Genomic DNA, 24,219 nt, shown 5'->3' on the forward strand with positions numbered 1-24,219 from the left:
AACTTGAACCTGGAGGGCTAGGAGCTCAGGAGACGGTGGCTGCCACCATCCTGACACCTTGCGGAACACGCGCCATCAGCCAACACCAGAGTGGGAGACAAAGAAGAAGAGCTCGTAAACCCAGCCATCCTAATTCCAGCCCACCTTCAAGCTTTTCACTGATGTGAACCAAGATGCTCATTTTCTACTTTTTAAAAATTCAGTAAGAACTCAATAGAAAGTATAGGGTTTTAGAAAAGTCAAAAAGGAGTCTTTCACTGTCCAGAGAAGGAGGCAGACACCATCTCACAGACAGCATCTTAAAGATGGCAACAAATGGAAGTGAGAAAAACTCAGTCTGATTTCAGCTGGTGAGGCTGCTTCAGCCCCAGCCAAGAGGGAGACAGAGGATAAGTCAGAGATTCTAGAGACCACGATGACCCCCCTTCCCCACCATGCAGAGGGAAAAGGACCCTTGCCAAGTTACTGCTGGGGGCTAGAAAGTAAAAGCAGGTTTAGGGCCAAGCCCCTGCAGGATTAGAAAGAGCTGAGGTAAAGAAACACTAGGACGTGGCCCCAGAGGACAGCCCAGCTGGGGAGCGAGGGGAAGGACTGAGAACTTCCTTGCGCACTGTGTAAACCCCATGGGGCCCGAGGCAGAGAGAAGGCCTAAGGTCCAGCGAGTAACCAAGGCTGGCATCTGTGCTTGCTGTTCTAAAGACTAAGATAGGAGATCTTATCTTAAGGGAAGACGTCTACACTAGCTAAAGTCATGTCTTTCCAAGAAAATCTTCTGGCTTTTATTTTTTCTTTTACAGTAGTATTTACTTTAAGAGGGAAAAAAAAAAAAAAAACAGGTAACACGCCATCAAAAGATTGCTAATCTGTCTGGGAATTGTTAACCTGAAGGAAAGCACTTCTATCTGCAATGAGGTTAGGAAAATAAAGAGAATTAGAGTACTCAAAGTTGAGGAGCCAGTGGGAAGGGGAAGATGAAGGGAGAGGAAAAGGGGGCAGAAAGTCCAGGGGCCTAGAGAAGGCATCATTTCTGTCTACAGTCATAACCAGCTCTTCTTCCCTGACCCTAGAAATCTTTCCCAAGGATGAACTCCCATGGAACAGTATTTTAAAACCTCCATCTCTTCTTAATCTTTCAGACTATCCCAATCATGACTCTTTTTACCACCCATCTCCACATACCACAGCCACAGGCCTGTGCACACATTCTAACTTAACAAGCCAGCCAGGACTCACCTCCTCTAAGAAGCTTTCCCAGAAGAATAACCACAGGCCAGGATGACCTGTGCTTTATACTGGACCCGTGGGACTGTGGTTTGTAAAGTAATACCTTCAGAAATAGGTTTGTAGAGTAATACCTTCAGAAATAAAGTTACTTTGTTTGAAGCCCACATGCTTTTTGTCAAGAACTTTACTGCCAGAGAGAGAAATACAAACCGTAATATGCATTACAAAGGAATGAAAGTTTCATGGAATATTAACCAAAATAATGTCAACTGTGCTATAAAACATTCAGTTCAGTTCAGTTCAGTCACTCAGTTGTGTCCGACTCTTTGCGACCCCATGCATCGCAGCACGCCAGGCCTCCCTGTCCATAACCAACTCCCGGAGTTCACTCAAACTCACGCCCATCAAGTCAGTGATGCCATCCAGCCATCTCATCCTCTCTCGTCCCCTTCTCCTCCTGCCCCCAATCCCTCCCAGAATCAGGGTCTTTTCCAATGAGTCAACTCTTCGCATGAGGTGGCCAAAGTACTGGAGTTTCAGCTTTAGCATCATTCCTTCCAAAGAAATCCCAGGGCTGATCTCCTTCAGAATGGACTGGTTGGATCTCCTTGCAGTCCAAGGGACTCTCAAGAGTCTTCTACAACACCACAGTTCAAAAGCATCAATTCTTCGGCGCTCAGCCTTCTTCACAGTCCAACTCTCACATCCATACATGACCACAGGAAAAACCATAGCCTTGACTAGACGAACCTTTGTTGGCAAAGTAATGTCTCTGCTTTTGAATATGATGTCTAGGTTGGACATAACTTTCCTTCCAAGGAGTAAGTGTCTTTTAATTTCATGGCTGCAGTCACCATCTGCAGTGATTTTGGAGCCCAAAAAAATAAAGTCTGACACTGTTTCCACTGTTTCCTGATCTATTTCCCATGAAGTGATGCGGCCAGATGCCATGATCTTCGTTTTCTGAATGTTGAGCTTTAAGCCAACTTTTTCATTCTCTTCTTTCACTTTCATCAAGAGGCTATTTAGTCCCTCTTCACTTTCTGTCATAAGGGTGGTGTCCTCTGCATATCTGAGGTTATTGATATTTCTCCCGGCAATCTTGATTCCAGCTTGTAACACTACTCCTTTTGAAATCCAGAAGCAGCAGAGGTGAAGGAAGGGAATGGCTGCTTCTCTGTGTGTTTTTCCTGAGAAGCCGTATAATGGAGTGGTTCCGAGCCTGTGCTTCAGAACCAGGAAGTCTGGGTCAAATCCCAGTTCTGCCCCTTACTGGTGGAATACCCTAGACTTAACAGCCTTAGGCCTCAGTTTCCTGGAAATCTGTATTAAAAGAACAGTTGCTCCCTCATGGGGTTTGTGACGATTAACTCAGTCAATAAATATAAAGCCCTTAGAATAGGTATCTAATACCTACTGTTAGCTACTGCTATTATTATTAATATTCTCACTGCTACTTAAGAATGCAAGATAGCAGTAGTCAGGTGCTCAAGGGCAAAAGAGAGAGCTTTAAAAACAGATGGAACTGGGCAGGACAGGCACAAAGGAAAGAACACATCAGCAATGAGAAATATTCTCAGTAGCTCCCAAGATGTGTTTCTAATGGCACCTTTTTCACTCCAGGGATGAAGCTAGGGAAAAGCTAAAGAGGGATTTCAGAAACTACTGCCCCTCCCCAAAACAGACACAAACCATTTTCATTAAACAGGGAGAAACAAAAGAAGTCACTCTAAGGGTCATTTAAATAGCAGTTTTCAGAGTAAAGTAAGCCAGAAAAAGAAAAATAAATATTGTATTTTAACACATATATGTGGAGGCTAGAACAATGGTACAGATGAACCTATTTGCAAGGCAGGAATAGAGATGCAAACATAGCGAACAGACACAGGACAGGCAGGGGATGGGATGAATTGGGAGACTGGGATTGACATGTACACACCACTACGTGTAAAATAGATAGCCAGTCGGAATCTGCTATGCAGCACAGGGAGCTTAGCTGGGTGCTCTGTGGTGACCTAGATGGGTGCGATGCGAAGTGGGAGTGGCAAGGAGAACCAAGGAGGAGGATATATGGATATATGTATATACATGTAGCTGACTCACTTTGCTGTACAGCAGAAACTAACAACATTGTAAAGCAACTGAATTCCAATAAATCAAAATTTTTTTAATTTTTAAAAATGAGAAAACGAAAGATATGGATTAATTTTAAAGTTAAGTATTAGAAAAATTAACAAAAGCTGCTAAACTCTAAAACTGATAACGTCGATATATACACACTACTATATATAAAATAGATAACTAATAAGGACCTACTGTACAGCACAGAGAACTCTACTCAACACTCTGTAATGACCTATATGGAAAAAGAATCTGAAAACGAGTGGAATATATGTGTATGTTTAAATGATTTCAGGCTTCCCAGGTGGCACAGTGGTAAGGCAACCACCTGCCAATGTAGGAGACACAAGGGACATGGGTCCAAGCTGGGTTGGGAAGATCCCCTAGAGTCAGAAATGGCAATCTACTCCAGAATTCTTGCCTGGGAAATCTCATGGACACAGGAGCCTGGCAGGCTGCAGTCCATGGGGCTGCAGAGTCAGACACGACTGAGCACCCAAATCCACACACATATATGCATATCTTTTCCCATATTCTTCTCCATCACGGTGTATTATAGGATACTGAATGTAGTTCCCTGTGCTATACAGTAGGATCTTGTTTATCTATTTTGTATATAGCAGTTTGCATCCATTAATCCCGAACTTCTAATTTATCCCTCTTCCACTCTCACCTTTGGTAAACACAAATTTGTTTTCTGCGTCTGTGAGTCTTTCTCTGTCTTGTTAATAAGTTTATTTGTACGACATTTTAGATACAGCATATAATGAGCAGAGGTTAAGACAGTTAGACAGCATCAACAACTCAATGGACATGAATTTGAGCAGACTCCAGGACATAGTGAGGGCTTCCCAGGGGGCACTCGTGGTAAAGAATCCACCTGCCAACGCAGGAGATACAAGAGATGTGGGTTCGATCCCTTAATCAAGAAGATCCCTTGGAGAAGGAAATGTCAACACACTCCAGTATTCTTACCTTGGAAATCCCATGGACATAGGAGCCTGGCGGGCTACAGTCCCTGGGGGTCACATGAGTCGAGACATGACTGAGTGATCGAGCACACACATCACCAGGAGACAATGAAGGACAGGGGAGTCTGGCATGCTGCAGTCCATGGAGCTGCAGAACTGCACACAACTTGGCCACTGAACTACAATACAAGTGGTATCGTATGGTATCTGTCTTCCTCTGTCTGCCTGACTTTACGTAGTGTGATAATCTCTGATAATCTAGGTCCATCCATGTTGCTATAAATAACGTTATTTCATTCTTTTTTATGGCTGAGTAATATTCTATATATGTACCAAATCTTCTTTATTCATTCATCTGTTGATAGACATTTAGGGTTGTTTCCATGTCTTGGATACTGTAAATAATGACGCTAAAAACAAAAGCATGTATCTTTTCAAATTAGAGTTTTCTCTAGATATATGCCCAGGAATGGGACTGCTAGATCTTATGGCAATTCTATTCCTAGCTTTTTAAGGAACCTCCATACTGTTTTCCATAGTAGCTGCACCAATTTACATTCCCACCAATACTGTAGGAGGGCAACCCATTTTTTTCTTTAACAAGCAAAAGAAGCATATGAAAACATCATTGATGATCAAAAAAGAAAAAGTAAGTTAAAACCAAAAATGAGACACGACTTCACACTCACTATAATGGCTAAAATTAAAAACATCGTTAACACCAAGGACTGGCAAAGATATAGGGCAACTATAATTCTCATATCCTGCTGACGACAGCATATAATTGGGTAACTAAGAGTTTGCTTGGGCTTCCCTGGTGGTGCAGTGGTTAGGAATCCACCTGCCAACACAGGGGACACAGATTTGATCCCTGGTCCGGGAAGATTCCACATGATGCGAGGCAACTAAGCCCAGGCTCCAGAGCCCACACTCCATAAGAGAAGCCATGGCAACGAGAAGCCTGTGCGCCATAACTAGCGAGTAGCCCCTGCTCTCTGCAGCTGGAGAAAACTCATGCACACCAACAAAGACCCAGTGCAGCCAAAAATAAATAAAATTAAAAGGTTGGCTGTTTCTTATACAGTTAAATATATACTTACCAACAGAGCCCAGCGATTCCACTCCTAGGTATTTGCCCAAAATAAAAACATATGTCCATAAGAAGACTAGAATACCAATGTGCTCAGCAGCTTTACTGCAAATAGGCAAACACTCAAATGTTCAGCAAGTGAATGGATAAACAAATTCTGTGGAAATACTACAAACAATAAAAAAGAACAAACAACTCACACACTCATAGGTTTTATGCTGTAAGGGGCTATACACAAACAACGCATACTGTAATGAGCCCATCTATGTGAAACTCTGTAACAGTCTAACCAGATCAGTATTTGTTTGGAGTAGGAGGTGGAGGTAGGGAGAAGAATGCAAAGAGGCACAGGGAACTTTCTGAAAAGAGGGAAATGTTCTATATCTTAATTGGGGTGGTGGTTACATTGATGTATATATTTTTTCAAAACTGATTTGACTTATACACTTAAATTGTGTAAATTGTATTGCAGGTAAATTATACTCGATTAAGGCTGATTAAAAATTAAAGCTTTTGATATTTGCCATTGTAATTTATAGCTGAAAATATTCTATTAAGAAATCTGAACATTGGCCTTAGGAAGCATCACTACGAACAAACCTAGAAGAGGTGATGGAATTCCAGTTGAACTATTTCAAATCCTAAAAGATGATGCTGTGAAAGAGCTGCACTCAATATGCCAGCAAATTTGGAAAATTCAGCAGTGGCCACAGGACTAGAAAAGGTCAGTTTTCATTCCAGTCCCAAAGAAAGGCAATGGAAAAGAATGTTCAAACTACCGCACAACTGCACTCATCTCACACGCTAGCAAAGTAATGCTGAAAATTCCCAAGCCAGGCTTCAACAGTACGTGAACCGTGAACTTCCAGATGTTCAGGCTGGATTTAGAAAAGGCAGAGGAACCAGAGACCAAATTGCCAACATCCACTGGATCATGGAAAAAGCAAGAGAGTTCCAAAAAAAATCTACTTTGCTTTATTAACTACACCAAAGCCTTTGACTGTGTGGATCACAATAAACTGTGGAAAATTCTGAAAGAGATGGGAATACCAGACCACCTGACCTGCCTCCTGAGAAATCTGTATGCAGGTCAGGAAGCAACAGTTAGAACCAGACATGAAACAACAGACTGGTTCCAAATTGGGAAAGGAGTATGTCAAGGCTGTATATTGTCACCCAGCTTATTTAACTTATATGCAGAGTACATCACGCGAAATGCCGGACTGGATGAAGCACAAGCTGGAATCAAGATTGCAGGGAGAAATATCAATAACCTCAGATATGCAGATGACACCACCCTTCTGGCAGAAAGTGAAGAAGAACTAAAAAGCCTCTTGATGAAAGTGAAAGCGGAGAGTGAAAAAGTTGGCTTAAAACTCAACATTTAGAAAACTAAGATCATGGCATCCAGTCCCATCACTTCATGGCAAATAGATGGAGAAACAACAGAAACAGTGAGAGACTTCATTTTCTTGGGCTCCAAAATCACTGCAGATGGTGACTGCAGCCATGAAAGTAAAAGAGGCTTGCTCCTTGGAAGAAAAACTATGATAAACCTAGACAGTATATTAAAAAGCAGAGACATTACTTTGCCAACAAAGGTCAATCTAGTTAAAGCTATGGTTTTTCCAGTGGTCATGTATGGATGTGAGAGTTGGACTATAAGGAAAGCTGAGCACTGAAGAATTGATGCTTTTGAACTGTGGTTTTGGAGGAGACTCTTAAGTCCCTTGGACTGTAAGGCGATCCAACCAGTCGATCCTAAGGGAAATCAGTCCTAAATATTCATTGGAAGGACTGATGCTGAAGCTGAAACTCCAACACTCTGGCCACCTGATGCGAAGAACTAACTCATTGGAAAAGACCCTGATGCTGGGGAAGACTGAAGACAGGAGAAGGGGACGACAGAGGATGAGATGGTTGGATGGCATCACTGAAGTGATGGACATGAGTTTGAGCAAGCTGTGGGAATTGGTGATAGACAGGGAGGCCTGGCGTGCTGCAGTCCATGGGGTTGCAAAGAGTAGGACATGACTGAGCAACTATACTCAACATTTAGACCAACAAATTCCTATGCAAATGTGTATTTCAAATACATTTTTGGAATAAGATCCTAATTCTAGCATTTATTCAGCAAAAACTATGGTGCAACTTCTTTTTGAAGAAAAACATTTAACTCTAAAAAGTACACTCCATATTTACATGCTTTGAGATGATCAGTTTAAATGTCAACCACTGTTTTACATACATACAATCATCCTAATACCAAGCAAATTTTTACAAATTAATTTACATTTCCTGTGACTGAAAGACATTTTTTTGCAGTCACAAAAATCACAAAATCATTATCTGATATTATATGCCTTTAAGAAAAGCAAACAAAACTCTACTTTCTGAGAACTCAATCATCTTATAGAATTCTGAAGAGAATCATTAGCATTACATTCTCAGATTAGTGGAAAGTCATCTCAAATTTTTTTCATGCATGATTAAAAACATTCTCTCAGTGACAGACACAAAATCAAGACAATTTCACTCGGATCATAAGCCTTTTGAGGTCATTAACAAGCTCAAGGCTGCATGAGAAAACCTAAAACAAGCAATCTTCCTAAACTAATGTTTTGCTCATCAAATACCAAACTCTGATATTATCACCAGAAAAGGCTGCTTCAAAAAAATATTTGGAGGGAGGTTCAAGAGGGAGGGAACATATGTACACTTATGGCTAATTCACGGTGATGTATGGCAGAAACCAACACAATATTGTAAAGCAATTATCCTTCAATTAAAAATAAATTAAGAAAAAAATCTAAATGAAAAAAAAAATCAACAAACTGACAATCTACAATTCATAGTACAATGAATAACTAACTGATGTTTCCTTTTCAATGCAACAAATCTTCACTACAGGAATAAATGGGGAAAAAAGAGAAAAGGAGGTCCCTGCTGTGTGTTACTGGAGAAGGCAATGGCACCCCACTCCAGTACTCTTGCCTGGAAAATCCCATGGATAGAGGAGCCTGGTAGGCTGCAGATCATGGGGTTGCGAAGAGTCGGACGCGACTGAGCGACTTGACTTTCACTTTTCCCTTTCATGCATTGGAGAAGGAAATGGCAACCCACTCCAATATTCTTGCCTGGAGAATCCCAGGGACGGGGGAGCCTGGTGGGCCGCCATCTATGGGGTCACACAGAGTCGGACACGACTGAAGCGTCTTAGCAGCAGCAGCTGTGTGTTATGGGTTGAACTGTGTCCTCCTAGAAGCCCAATGTGGAAGTCCTAATCCCAGTACTTCAGAATGTCAGCTTATTTGGAGACAGAGTGCTTAAAGAGGTCATCAAGTTGAAGTGATGTCATTAAGTGGGTCCCCATTCAGTATGACCGGTGTCCTTATAAAAGGGGGAAATCTGGACACAGTTCATGTTCATGCTCAGTTGGTAAATCGTGTCTGACTCTGCAGGGCTTCCCAGGTGGCACCAGTGGTAGAAGTAAGTAAGTGAAAGTCGCTCAGTAGTGTCTGACTCTTTGCGACCCCATGGACTATACAGTCCATGGAATTCTCCAGGCCAGAATACTGGAGTAGGTAGCCATTCCCTTCTCCAGGGGAGCTTCCCAACCCAGGGATCAAACCCAGGTCTCCCACATTGCAGGTGGATTCTTTACCAGTTGAGCCACAGGGAAGCCCAAGGCAAGTGATAAAGAACCCGCAAGAGATGTGAGTTCTCCTGGCTTGGGGAACGAAGATCCTCTGGAGGGCATGGCAAGCCACTCCAGTATTCTTGCCTAGAGAATTCCATGACAGAGGCAAGAATACTGGAGCAGGTTGCCATTTCCTTCTCCAGAGGATCTTCACAACCCAAGAATCAAACCCACATCTCCTGCATTGACAGGTGAATTCTTTACTGCTGAGACACCAGGGAAGCCCCTGGACACAGAGACACACATAAAAGAAAGACAATATAAAGAAACATAGGAAGAAGATGGCCATCTACAAGCCAAGGGGAGAGGCCTGGGAAAGCCTTCCCTCACAGCCCTTAGAAGAAACCAACCCTGCTGGAACCCTGATGTGAGATTTCTAGCCTCCAGAAGTAAAACAGATTTCTGTTTTTTAAGCCACCCAGTTTGTGGTACTTTGTTACATCAGTTCCAGCAAACTAACATAACCCCACGGAAAGGCTCAACATCTATTCAGAGATGCTTATAAATGAATCACTGAGATACCTAGTACATTGAGAGGCATGCTGTGGCAACTAATTTAAAGAGTGTAAATATGCTCACCACGGCTGATTTTAAGCTATCAAGGCTTTAACAACCAGAAAGAAAGTTCCATGAGAATATAATTAATTAGCCAGTCTCCCAAGCCTCTACAAGCTAGATCTAGCATGACCAGCGACACAGGCATCAGCATCTAACAGCTACAATCCCTTTTCCCAAGTGATCTTTCTGAACCAGGGATCGAACAAACCAGGTCTCCTGCACTGCAGGCAGGTTCTTTACCCTCTGAGCTACCAAGGAAGCCCTTAACATCTACAGATTACGTCAATGTATAGCCAAGGTTAGAACCCCAACTGAAAACTGTAGGAGAGCTTCATAAAGGCCTAAGACTGTGAAAATATGGGCTATTTTAGAAGATAGATGTGGACAAAACCCAGCGTACCACATAAGAATAACTTAAGAATGGTAAAAAAAAGAAAAAGAAAACAAGCAGTGAATGAAAAAAGAGCTAGCATTTACTGAACACTTCCTATGTTCTATGTACTGTTTTAAACCATTACTTGTATTAACTAACTTCATCGCCACTACTACTTTATGAAAAAGTTCTATTATTATATACCTGGTTTTGAATAAGGAAACAGAGCCAAAGAGAGGTTAACAAGATCCATAGCTTTAAAAAAAAAAAAAAACAAAAACGGGAAGCTAAGATGCTAAGATTCACACACAGGCTGTTTGGCTCCAGGCTCCACACTCAGACCATGGTCCTATGCCATCTCTCACTGTATATGACATGTTTAGAACATTACCATCAGCATAAAGCAACCAGAGAGAGGGACAAGGGACCAGACAGGAGAAAGTGCACCATATTCCTGGCCTCATGTTACCTTACACAAGCAATGGGTTTGCGACTCAAATGGGGTCTTTGCAACTCCATGGGCTGGCTATACAGTCCATGGAATTCTCTAGGCCAGAATACTGGAGTGGGTAGCCTTTCCCTTCTCCAGGGGATCTTCCCAACCCAGGGATTGAACCCAGGTCTCCCACGTTGCAGGCAGATTCTTTACCAGCTGAGCCACAAGGAAAGCCCAAGAATACTGGAGTGGGTAGCCTATCCCTTGTTTAGCGGATCTCCCTGACCCAGGAATTGAACCGGGGTCTCCTGCATTGCAGGCAGATTCTTTACCAATTGAGCTATCAGGGAAGCCCATTGCAACTCAAACTCTGGTAAAATCAATTAATTTAACCTTTTTGCATAACTTGTTGCTTAAAAATGTCGAATCAAGTAGAAGACTCTGCAAGTGAAAACTAAAACTCTCTATAAAACAACATCACTATCTCCTTACTTATGTATAAAAAATAAGGTTTAGACACAAGATAAGGATTGCCAAGCAGGCAAAAAGCACCTGTCCCCTCTCAGGAGCAATCAGCACAGCCCAGAGCCTCTGAGAAGGAATGCCGGAGAATCACACACATTCCCTAAGCCACAAAGAGAATTCTGGAAGATGAGGCTGGCACTCACTAAGCTCCTGGGACAAAGGCAGCACCAAGCAAGGAAAGTCAAAGTTTTCTACTTTTAAAGTTAGAGGGAAGACATCCACAAACACTTCACATCATCATGGCCCGCGGGGATGAATGAATCCCATGACTATTTCCAACTTTTAGCCAGTAATTAACTCTGGAATTGTTCTTTTTTATTTTTATTTTTATTTTTTTTTAGAGGTGAGTAATTAAAACTCTCTATTTCAGACAAACAAAAACTTATTTGTATTTCGTCACAGTCTTTGTTTTAGTGTCTAGTTTGTCTGATGCAAATATTGCTACTGAAGATTTCATTTCATTTTTATTTGCATGAAATAATTTTTCCATCTCCTCACTTTCAGTTTCTGTGTGTCTTTTTTTTTTTTTTTTTTTTTTTAAACCTGAAACATGGAACTGTTCTTTTTTAAAAAATCCTTTTCATCTATGTATCTGCAGAGCATTGTGAAATACCAGCACTTGGACAAAGGCAGTGTATGGGATAACGGCAGGACTGAAAAAAACACATGTCCCCTTTGTCAGTACAGAGGGGAAGACAGAGTGAAGGAAACAAGCAAACAAGAAGCCTGAGGGAAGCATCTCTCCTTTCAGGGGCATATATTTTACTGTACACGGGGCCCTGGAAGTAACCTAAGGACACCCTTTCCTCAGCAGCTGCAGGAAAATGACAGAATGCATTGAGAGGCTAAGTTCTGTGTCTCCATAGCAATAAGTAGGCGGAAAGGAGGCAGAATATGACAATCAACCTGTAGACCAGGCTGTTTCCACGGTTTTCCAGTAGGTAGAAGAAATAGAATTTTATACTGTATGGGTGAGCAATCAATTGTCTTACTCAATTTAATCACCCACAGGTAAATTCTGTGGTCTCTGGGGGTTGACAGTTAAAAGTTACATAAAAGACTGCCAAGTATCCTTACCTACAAGGTAACTTATACATCAATGACTGCCTGACTTAGCAAGTAGGGATCGCTCAGCCTTAAAAGGACAGTAATCATTTTATCAAGTGCTTCCAAACTACTAATATTTCAGTCAGAAGCCAGCTAGTTTTTACATTCGTACTTGTAAAAGTTATGTCGATGTCAAGAGTATTAAACAATTGTCAGCTAGTTTGAAAAAGGAAGCAAAAGAAACTGGGCATTCAAGGAAGGGAGGCAATGGTTTGACTTAATTCTGTAACCAGCTACCAATTAACAAAAAAATTCTTTAAAGCTACAAGCCACAGGAAGTAAAATAGTTTGCATGACTACCCACTACCCACACATAATGGTAGCGTATTACTCTTCTATTAATATGTAACAAATTGCTAAAAACTTAGCGGCTTAAAACAACATACATTTATTACCTCAGTTCTGTAGGTCAGAATTCCAACACTGACCTGACTGCGCTGAAATCAAGCTATCAACAGGGCTGAGCTCCTTTCTGAAGGCTCGAGGAGACAATCTGGTTCCTTGCCCTTTCCTGTTGCTAGAGGTAGTATACGTTTCATGGCTCCTGGCCTCTTTCTCTGTCTTCTAAGCCAATCTGAGTGGGTCAAACACTCACATCGCATCACTCTGACTCTTCTGCCTCCTCGTCCACATTTAAAGGACTCTGGTGATTCACTGGGCCCACCTGCCACATCTAGGGTCCTCTCCCTACCTTAAAGTTAGCTGAGGAGCAATTTTAACTTCCCTTTGTCATTTAACCTCACATACTCACAGATCCGTGTAGTCAAGGCTATGATTTTTCCTGTGGTCATGTATGGATGTGAGAGTTGGACTGTGAAGAAAGCTGAGCACCGAAGAATTGATGCTTTGGAACTGTGGTGTTGGAGAAGACTCTTGAGAGTCCCTTGGACTGCAAGGAGATCCAACCAGTCCATTCTGAAGGAGATCAGCCCTGGGTGTTCTTTGGAAGGAATGATGCTAAAGCTGAAACTCCAGTACTTTGGCCACCTCATGCGAAGAGTTGACTCACTGGAAAAGACTCTGATGCTGGGAGGGATTGGGGGCAGGAGAAGGGGACGAGAGAGGATGAGATGGCTGGATGGCATCACTGACTTGATGGGCGTGAGTTTGAGTGAACTCCGGGAGTTGGTGATGGACAGGGAGGCCTGGCGTGCTGCGATTCATGGGGTTGCAAAGAGTCGGACATGACTGAGCGACTGAACTGAACTGAACTGAGCTCACAGATCCAGATCTTGGGTTTGGGTTACCGTATCTTTGGAGATAGACAAACAGACACATGTAAGCATACCATGCTACTTGGTAGCTACTAGACTACCGGTGCCTGTTTCCTCATATACAAATTTGTAATTTATAAATTATATAGTGATTACTATATAATAATAGTAATTACCACAAAGAGCTGTTGTGAAGATTACATGAGTTAATATAAGCAATGGTCACCAAATATACTTGGTATATAGTAAGAGCTTCACCCAGTATTTTTTACAAACTCGTATTTCATCTTTGTTTAAACTTTTCTCTCACTGTGGAATATGTTTCCCCAACACCTGTCTAGTTAAGTGTTGTTTATCCTTCTAGGCACTCTCTTACATGAAGCTCCCCCTACACTGCAAAAAACTGCGTTTGTCTAATATAGCAGTTACTACTCATATGCAGCCACTGAGCACTTGTAATGTGGCTGCTCGGAACTAAGATGTGCTGAAGTGTATAATACACACTGTACTTTGAAAATTTTGTAAAAAGTAATGTAAAGATTTAATACAGAAAGCAGAATATAACAAAGCTGTATGTTGAAATGACATTTTGGATATACTGAATTTAAAAAGTGAATTATTAAAAATTAATTGCATTTATTTCTTTTTACTTTTCAATGTGGCTGCTGGAAAATTTTTAATTACATATGTGACTCACATTGTATTTCTACCAAGCAGTTCAGTTCAGTTGCTCAGTCGTGTCTGACTCTTTGCAACCCCATGAACCGCAGCACGCCAGGCCTCCCTGTCCATCACCAACTCCCAGAGTCTACCCAAACCCATGTCCATCGAGTCAATGATGCCATCCAACTATCTCATCTTCTGTCATCCCCTTCTCCTCCTGCCCTCAAACTTTCCCAGCATCAGGGTCTTTTCCAATGAGTCAGCTCTTCGCAGGAGGTGGCCAAAGTATTGGAGTTTCAGCTTCAGCATCATTCCTTCCAAAGAACACCCAGGACTGATCTCCTTTAGGATGGACTGGTTGGATCTCCTTGCAGTCCAAGGGACTCTCAAGAATCTTCTCCAACACTACAGTTCCAAAGCATCAATTCTTCGGCGCTCAGCTTTCTTCACAGTCCAACTCTCACATCCATACATGACCACTGGAAAAACCATAGCCTTGACTAGACGGACCTTTGTTAGCAAAGTAATGTCTCTGCTTTTGAATATGCTGTCTAGGTTGGTCATAACTTTCCTTCCACGGAGTGCTGGTTCACAAAGAATTATCCTCGCCCTCTCATGTACTCTCTTAGTATTTAGTTTGCTTTCCTATCACACACACTGTATAATCTGCTTTGTACTACAGTGATTTGCATATATGCTGACTTTTCAAATAGACTGGTAGCCTTTAAGGGACAAGGGCTTCCCTGGTGGCTTAGAATGGTAAACAATGTGGAAGACCCAGGCTCAATCTCTGGATTGGGAAGATCCCCGGGAGAAGGGAATGGCCACCCATACCAGTATTCTTACCTGAAGAATTCCATGGACAGAGGAGCCTGGCAAGCTACAGTCCATGGGTCACAATGAGTCAGTCACGACTGAGCTACTAACACACACGCAAGGGACAAAGGTCATGGATCTTCTAATCTCAAGAAGATCCATGGTAACTGTACAATAAACGTTTGTGAAGCTGAATGGAAAAGGAAGCATTATTTAGCTAATGTGTTTTGTCTATATTATTTAATTTATTGTTAACTGGAAAGACCAGAAGTCAATCGGTCTTTGATGCAACTTTTTCTTGGGTTAAAGGATTGATTAGGATATAAGCAAATAGAAAAAGCTTCATACTGGAGCCTATTATACAGAGTGAAGTAAGCCAGAAAGAAAAACACCAATACAGTATACTAACACATATATATGGAATTTAGAAAGCTGGTAACAATAACCCTATATGAGAGACAGCAAAAGAGACACAGATGTATAAAACAGTCTTTTGGACTCTGTGGGAGAAGGCGAGGGTGGGATGATCTGAGAGAATGGCATTGAAACATGTATATTATCATATGTGAAACAGATCGTCAGTCCAGGTTTGATGCATGAGACAGGGTGCTTGGGGCTGGTGCACTGGGATGACCCTGAGGGATGGGATGGAGAGGGAGGTGGAAGGGGGTTCAGGATGGGGAACACATGTACACCCATGGCTGATTCATGTCAATGTATGGCGAAAACCACTACAATATTGTAAAGTAATTAGCCTCCAACTAAAATAAATAAATTTAAAAAACAAGTTTCATAAAACAATTCTTAGCTTATCACATACAACACACCCATCTATCTGACTCTACACTACTGTACTTCATTTTTTTTCTAAGTGTAACTGTAACCCACAAAATTGTTTTCACAGTCCACCAATGACTTGTGACCACAGTTCAAAAAGCACCTCCTTGATGTGGCAGGTGCAGGCCTCCCCAGTGGGACACAAACCATCTTAAAGATGTCAGGTGATACTCAGCCCTCCCCTGGTCTCAATGGCCCCACCAGGTAAGGACTAACCCTGTGGTGTGGCCATGGTTCAACATACAGATCCACTGATCACACATTCTTCTCCCCAGCAGCCTTCCTGGTAGGGCTGAGGCAATCCAGAACGCAATCTAGTACAGCATGTTCAGCACCCATGTCCACTCCCAAGAGATGGAGAGCCCAGCTCAGCCTGGCCAAGAAGAGCTCATCAGAGCTGAAGGTACCAAGTAAGAGAAAGCGCTCATGATGATGCTGAGGAAAAGAGTCCTAAGAACTCATCACGAGTTTTCTGAGCTCCTATCGTGTGCAGGGCTCCCAAACAAGCTTGTAGAAATGCCATCAACCTCAGCATTATGTATATTAAATCAAATTATTGTTGCTGTTGCCACTTAGTCCTGTCCAACTCTTTGTCACCCCATGGACGGTAGCCCACAAGGCTCCCCTGCCCATGGGAACAGTCTTGTCCTGGTAGTTGGAAGTCTTATGGTTGACTATTTTGAGGTTACGGAATGGATGTCAACCAATATGTTATTTTGTTTTTTACCTCTGACCCAGTTGCCAGTTACTCTTCATCAAGCAGCAGATCTCCAGACACAGACTGTTAATTCACCCAGGAATGGAAGGTGGACTTTCCCCATTGGCTGTGCTTTTAAAATTATTCTAACATGCATAAACTTAAGGTGATACCAAAGAGTAATAAAAACTATTTTAAATTAGAGAAAATTTGAAAAGGGAGTTTTCTTTTTCCCTTAATCAGATTCACCCATGTACAGAACTGCAGTAAAGATTTGAACAATGGCATTATTAACATAATCTCAGGGCTTTTAAAATTTTATTTTATTAAATTAATATCCAGGAAGCAACGTTCATTCATATTCAGAAGAATCTCTAGAATAAGATCCTGACTAGAAGCACTTCTGCTCTGGGAGGAAAGTGCAGACACACTCTTTCCCCTCTCTTCTGCTAAGTACAATTACCTGCACATTACACATAAAACAAATAGAAGCCAACTCTGGAAGACGGACAGAGAGCAGACCAGCAGGGAACCTAAGACCTGAGGAGTGTCGTGGAGGGGAGTCCCCTGGGCTTACTTTTGCCACATACATCCCAGCTTTGGAGGTGAAAAAGCCGACAGTCTCCAACAGGAGCACACAAAAAGGCTCTAACAAGCCTGCTCTCCCCAGACAAACACGCAGGCAAGAATTTTCGATAGCCAAACAAGATAGAAAATTCTTAGACAATAACCACCCTACTCCAGTCAAACACCACAGAAAAAAATACAATCTGACCCCATCCATACTAGCAAAGGCCGAGGGGGAACCTAGACTGCCTTTCTCACCAGACTGATAAATGGGATCAATGGATAAGGGTTAGTTTTTTGCCAAATATATCTTTCTAAATGCCATGCAGTTCCAGAAAATTTTCCAGCGTCAATATTGTAAGAAATCAGCACACAGCACAGACCCCATCCTTTGCAGCAGATGGACTACAACTGTGTCCCCCTGCCTCATCCTGGCTCTCTGACTGGCTCTTTATCCTCGCCCTTTCTGCAGCTTTCGATTCTTCCCCCCACTCCCAGCTACTGACATGCTCCAAACTCCTCAGTCTCCTCCTTTTCTCTGCACACTTTCTTCTTTTATGGGAACTGTTGTTGTTTTTCACTCAACTCTCCCGTGGAGGCCTCTTTTCTGTCATGCCATTCCTTTGCCCAGAGACCCAACTGTCTTCCTCTAGAGTTCACATCCCTTGGCTGGACTTTATGGTCCTCGAATCTCTTTTTCACCAACTCTCAACATGAAAGTTCTCCTCCAATCAGAAGAGTCTCCCCTCTGTCTTCACACCTCTTCTAATATTTCCAGCCTGTGTGGCTCAGAGTTCATGTCATTTCCACACATATACAACATACCATCCTTCCCACTACCAATTTGAAGCCCCACAATCCTGCAAAGGTCCCCAACCCAGCCAACCTCCTCCACAAGGCATTCCTTGGCTGTGCCAGGACGCAGAAAGCTCTCCCTCACCGTACTCAAAATTGACCATCATCTGCTCTGTTCATCTGACTTGCCTTAAAAATCAGTTTCTTTGAGAACTAGTAAATATTACTTAATATTTGTTTATTGCTTTCTTCTTTTATAACCATATAATATCCCTAAGCTAAAGTGATCTTTTTTTTTTTTTTTAGCTAAAGTGATCTTAACTGCAGTTAACACACTGCTTAAAAATCATTGTTTTTCCTTTGCTTCTTTCTATAGAGAAAATATAAGAATGTGTACATTCTTACAACAAATGAAAAAGATAACAAGATAGTAAGACTGATTTCCTAAGAACCAAACTGAAATCTTAAAAACACATTTTACAGAAATGATCTATAAAATTTTATATAAATTATCTATAAAAGATAATTCATTGAAGAAAAATCAATAGTTTAATATTATTTAGAAATAATAACTTTATTTTTGTACTACCTTTAACTAGAATTCATTCCAAATTATCATACAATACAAAGTAATTAAGTCTTTATCTAGACATACAAAAAGTGAAGCTTTCCATGTCTTTACATCGTTGCTGCTGCTGCTGCTGCTAAGTCACTTCAGTCGTGTCCGACTCCGTGCGACCCCATAGACCGCCTCCTACCAGGCTCCTCTGTCCCTTGGATTCTCCAGGCAAGAACACAAGTGGGTTGCCATTTCCTTCTCCAATGCATGAAAGTGAAAAGTGAAAGTGAAGTCGCTCAGTCCTGTCCGACTCTTCGCGACCCCATGGACTGCAGCCTACCAGGCTCCTCTGTCCATTGGATTTTCCAGGGAAGAGTACTGGAGTGGGGTGCCATTGCCTTCTCCGTTTACATCATTAATACATAATAAATGAAATGCTTTTGGCGCCCTCTTGTGGTCAAAGTATAAAAATATAAAACGAAACCCCCCCCCAATACATACTTAAAACGGATATTCTATAATTTCAAGCCATTCTGGTTTTTCTCACAAAGCTTTATTATTTCTTCTGTATTAATAAAATATCAACCATTAACTGACAAAAACTGCTGGTTTTATTTTCTGGTTTAAAGCAAAAGAAAAAGAATGAATCTGAGACACAAGAAACTACTCCTCACTACTTAAAAGTGAAGTCGCTCAGTCGTGTCCGACTCTTTGTGACCCCATGGACTTTAGCCCACCACGCTCCTCCATCCATGGGATTTTCCAGGCAAGAGTACTGGAGTGGGTTGCCATTTCCTTCTCCTGAGGATCTTCCCAACCCTGGGATCGAACCCAGGTCTCCCACATTGTAAGCAAGACGCTTTACCATCTGAGCCACCAGGGAACTTAAAACAAAGATGATACAAAAAAAAACAAAAAAAAACCACAAACTTTTCTCCTTGACAGTTCAATGTTATATTATTTACTGATAGTAAACATGAAACAGACTTTTGGCAAGCTGTTCTTCATACCCTAATTAAAAGCATTCCCTATCCCCACTGCTAACTTTTTTTAAAAAACAAGGCCAGGAAGGCTAAATTTTATGAATGTTAAAGTGGACCCACTAGCATTCAGAAAGAAATTAAGGTAGAACCACACCTACACAAAAGGAAAATAAAGGAAAAATGAGTTAGAAGTCAAATGTAAAAAAAAAAAAAAAAAATTTAATAATAAATTGATTAAAACAAAATATAAACAATTATGTAAGCACTGTCAGAATAAGGAGATATTTCTACATATAAAAGTAATGGACTGTTCCAGTTAGTATGGAGAACTTAATTGCTCTAGGCAGTACACTAAAAATAGAAAGAAATACTGATTAAAATATAAAGAAAAATGTTTTTTCAAGAGTCAAAAAAAAAAAAAAAAGGAAATCCCCAAGGAGCAAAACCAATAAGGAAACAGCTGCAAATGGGAGATGACGCCATAAAGGACCATGCACAGACAGTAGAGCATGACATTCCAACACACTTCCAATAGCAGTTCTGGTGGAGCGCAGACGAGAGGCAGTATTACAGAAGACAAGGGCCGCCAGGAATAACAAAAGGAACAGCTTCCATCTACACAGAGCCTTCTATGCTGGCGCTGTTTCAAGCGCTTTATATTAACTTTTTATATTTACTCTTCACAACAATCCTAAGAGGTAAATGCTCTTACTTTTTCTATTTTAAAGAAAAGGAAACCGAAGAACAACACAATGGAGTGATTCACCCAAAGTCACTATGGGGAAAGTCAGTTTTTCCAACCCAAAGCCTATGTCACAAGAATCACACTGTTTCACTGTATGACTTTTGAATGTCTATCACTCCATTCTGTCCGTAGACACAGATCAGCTTTAGACTGAACACAAATGTGGATTCATTGTTGACTAAGTTTAATCCATTATGTGAGTAAAATAAAAATTACATGTGGTTAGTAAACACAGGAAAAATTACATGCCCCCAATGCTACTGGAGAAATACAAATTAAAACAAGACAAAGGCAGTTATCACATTTGGTAAAATCTACATATGACACCCATACTATCTTTGGTATGCCCAAATCGCTTTTGAATCTCATCTGATGAGTAAACATTTATGAACATCCTCAGGAAATGCTGCCTACCAGCCAAAAAATTCAGTTTTGGTAATCTCTTTGTGGAATGTTTCATGTTTTATTGAATTCTGCCTTTATTGTTTTATAAAAATAAATGAAAATCAGAAAAATGAAACTGTTGATTCAACTGATCAACTTTAGGCTTACATCTAAATTAATCAAATATACACTCAGTTATGAAGGAAAATTAAAATCAAAAACATAAAATATGGGAAACAGTTTTAGAAGACTATCTTTAAAAACTTCTGAGATTTTATTAACTTTTTTAGCTCTCCAAATGCAGCATCCCTTATCAGTCTACTTGTCTGACTTTTGATTATTCAAGTTTGAACACTGTCAGCAAAGGATTAAGAACAAAATACGGGGAATTCATGCAAAATTTTCATCTATCCAATTGGCAGAAATAATTTCAGTGATCACTTCCCATGCTACCAAGGAAAAAAATACATGGGAAATTTTAAGTTAAAAATTAAAAAAAGATACAAAACTGACTTTGCAATATGAATCTAAATTTATAAACAACCAGAAAAAGGATAAACATACACAGAAATAATACACCAAAATGTTTACCAGTAGTTATCTCTGAGTTATAGCTTACTATTATGTTTATGGGACTTTTTTTTATAACTCTCAACTTTTCCTGAATGAATATGGATTAGTGTTATAATCAGAAAAACACATTATGAAAGCTACTCTGAAAGAATTTTAAGTCAAAGGAAAAAGGAACATTCAACTCAAAGAACAAAGAAACATACAGAACTTCACTGAATCATTCAGTTTGATTTTCCAACTGATTTGTCAACCTATTAAACATAAATCTTTGTGGGTTCACCTGGCTAAAGTCCAAATTCCTCAGTACATAATGTCCTTTTCACTGGAGCCCCAGCCCAACTTTCCAGTCTCTTCCCACCAAACTCCTTGGGGAACAGCCCAGAATCGTCCCACCCAGGCACCTTCATGTCTGTCATGTATACACCACGCTTTGTGAATCCAGTTAGGTCTGTACCATCTTCCTCCCCCGGTGGATTATAGATGCTGCAGACACATCTCACAAGCACATCTTCCTCCATAGGCCACGGTGCCTAGCACACAGCCTCATCAATAAGAGGAGTGACCACAGATCTAGTAAATTCGACTACTGGACTTGGCCACAAATTGAAACTTGCAGCAAAAATAAGGCATTTCCAAAATTACATAAACTTTCTAAGAAATGATTATCTCCAGAAACTGAAGACCAGCTACCAGATAATCTTTTTAAACAATACCATAAGCCTTTCCTTATCAAATAATACCATTAAATATCACAAACCCCTTTAAAAAGAAACTTCTAAAGGCCTTCATTAAGGTGACATTATGGGTAATTCTGTTTCTGTTTTTTGAAATTTCCACTACTATGAGGAAATATTTTTATACATAAAAAGAATTTTTAACGACTTTGATAGGCATTCACTTGGGAATCAGATCTAGGTTTCAGAATCCACATACTTTTCCAGCGATGCGCCAGCTCACCTCACAGCCGTGACCCTGCGGATGAGCGCCTCTGTTTGCTCCGACAAGTCTGAGGGAAGCAGCAGCTCCACTGGCTGCAGGCACAGGATCCGAGTTTCGAGCTCTGAACGGGAGGCGGAGTCCTGGAAACTGTCGAACACAACCTCACCTGTGGCGGGCTGTACTCCCTAAAGACAAAAACGTGCAGACACAGAAAATATATCTTTCCCCATTGTAACTATGGCACAGTATTAATACACATGGAAACAGTAAAGACGATACTCACGAGTGTGTACTTGAATTTCTAAAGTGTTTGAAAACCTGTCTGCTTTCCAAGACTCTTACATAAGAAGTCAGATTCACCAATATTTAAACTATGCTAGATGGGACTATAGACATCCTGAGTCCAGCCAAATCCTGGATATAAAACACAGGATGAAGCGACAACAACAAGTCACCAAACCCTCCTGGGCCTCAGGGCCCTCCTCTGTAAGTGGGAATCAACCAGGTTACTTCCCTCACAAAGCTATTGTAAGGGTCAAATCAGAAAACAAATGAACACTTTGTAAGCTGTAAAGCGCTATACATATAGTAGTTGTTGTAGCTAAAAGTAATAAGTGATATGCTCCTAGTACCCTGGCCACCAGAGGAGAAGTAAGTTACTATTTTGTTATATAAAATGAATAAATAAAAAATGCATTTTTTGCAAAAAACAAAATCGAATATAACAAACTCGGACTAAACCCCATGCACACAGTCTATCCAGGGAAATAACTATGAGAACTGAAAGCCACTTGCATCACCCCAAGCCAATAACAGCAAAGAAAACCTGGAAAAGATTACAGTTTGGAAAAGAAGAAAAAAATTAAGTCATTTACTCATAGGTCGAGAGGCGATATAGTGGTGGAGGCAAGATTCACATGGTCTGACTCCAAAAGTCACACACCTATTCATTACTGATAATTAAGAGAGGCACGGGGCCAGTTACAGACTGCGTGAGCGAACAGGAGGAAAAATAACCTCCCTACACTCAAACACGGCTGGTGGAAAGTCAACTGACACAACGTCTTCGAAAAACAGTCTGGCATTTTTTAGGAAAGTTGAAAGCATCCTGCAAAAATATCCTGTAACTCAGCAATTCCTCCCCTGAGTTAAGAAACTCAGGCACATGCATATCAGAAGTCACGCATTAATACAAAAATGTCTATAGTGTATACTTTGTATAAGCAGAAACTGGGAGGAATCCACTTGTCCCTTAGTGGAAGAATGAATAAATTGTAAAATGAAATACAATGTGGCAACAAAAGAACTACTAAGGTAACACATGCAAATAAATCTCTTGTACAAAATGGTAAACAAAGAAGCACGACCCCAAAGGAGTAAATACAACATATTTATATTAATATACTGCTTAAGGTGGCAAAATTGGATCAAAAAGCGAGGGAATTATTATCTTAAAGTCTGGATTATGGTTACCTCTGGAGGCAAGGGGCCCTTCTGTGAATGGTGTTATATTTTTTAAGCTGGGGGGCTGTCCCACATTACACTGGTAATTTTTGATTTATGCATTTTCTTTTTTTTTTTTAATCACTCATTCTTGGCTCAAGGAAGTTCCTTAATTCTAGCCCATAGGCCTTCTCTAGTGGCCAGATAACTGAACTGCAAGTACATTAGCATACATACTACTCCCAATCTACAACCCAATCTACAGTTGGGTTTATCTCCCAATCTACAACCAAACTTGTACAAAAGCTATTCCCAGAAGTTCAAGTAATAAAGGTATTGGCCAAATTCCTCTTTGCTTTTTTAAGCAGAGAAATGGTCTATATCATAAAACCTGCAACGTCTACTACTCCGTGTGATATGAGACACTGATAAGCCCACAGGCAGCCTATAGATAGAGCGTCTGATTGCATTGGCGCTACAACAGTAAAGCCTTTGATTTCAGACTAACTACCAGTATCCAAAGGATGACTCCTAGGTAGTGACCGGGGAACATGTGACACTCATCACAACAGGGAAACACCCAGCAGGAGCAGGGTTCAGGAAGATGAGCTCCATTTCAGCCACACTGAATTTGAGGGCCTCATCCAGTGAAGAGCTGGACATGCACATGGAATTCTGCTCAGTGTTTCTGGCAGCCTGGGTGGGAGGGGAGTTTGAGAGAGAATGGACACGGCTGAGGCTCTCTACTGTCCACTGGAAATGATCACGACATAACTATACCCTGATGCAGAATACAAAGTTAAAAAAAAAAAAAGTCCCAAGAAAATGACTGAGATGGAAACTATTAATTCTCCTTTCTTTCACATGCCAGTTCATACACTGTGTTCACTTTGGCAAGA

General features: G+C 41.0%; 1 protein-coding gene across 5 annotated transcripts in view; it reads right to left on the reverse strand.

Annotated features, from left to right (window-relative positions):
• Window positions 1-24,219, reverse strand: part of MSH3 (mutS homolog 3) — a 183,296-nt gene that overhangs the window by 141,981 nt on the left and 17,096 nt on the right. For all 5 annotated transcript variants that reach the window (XM_006065108.4, XM_006065107.4, XM_044947345.2 and 2 more), the window contains exon 8: window positions 21,896-22,062. In XM_006065108.4, the coding sequence (XP_006065170.2) occupies window positions 21,896-22,062 (167 nt within the window). The remainder of the gene's footprint in view (window positions 1-21,895; window positions 22,063-24,219) is intronic.

This window comes from Bubalus bubalis, chromosome 9 (genome assembly GCF_019923935.1).
Source record: "Bubalus bubalis isolate 160015118507 breed Murrah chromosome 9, NDDB_SH_1, whole genome shotgun sequence".
Taxonomy (NCBI): Eukaryota; Metazoa; Chordata; class Mammalia; order Artiodactyla; family Bovidae; genus Bubalus; species Bubalus bubalis.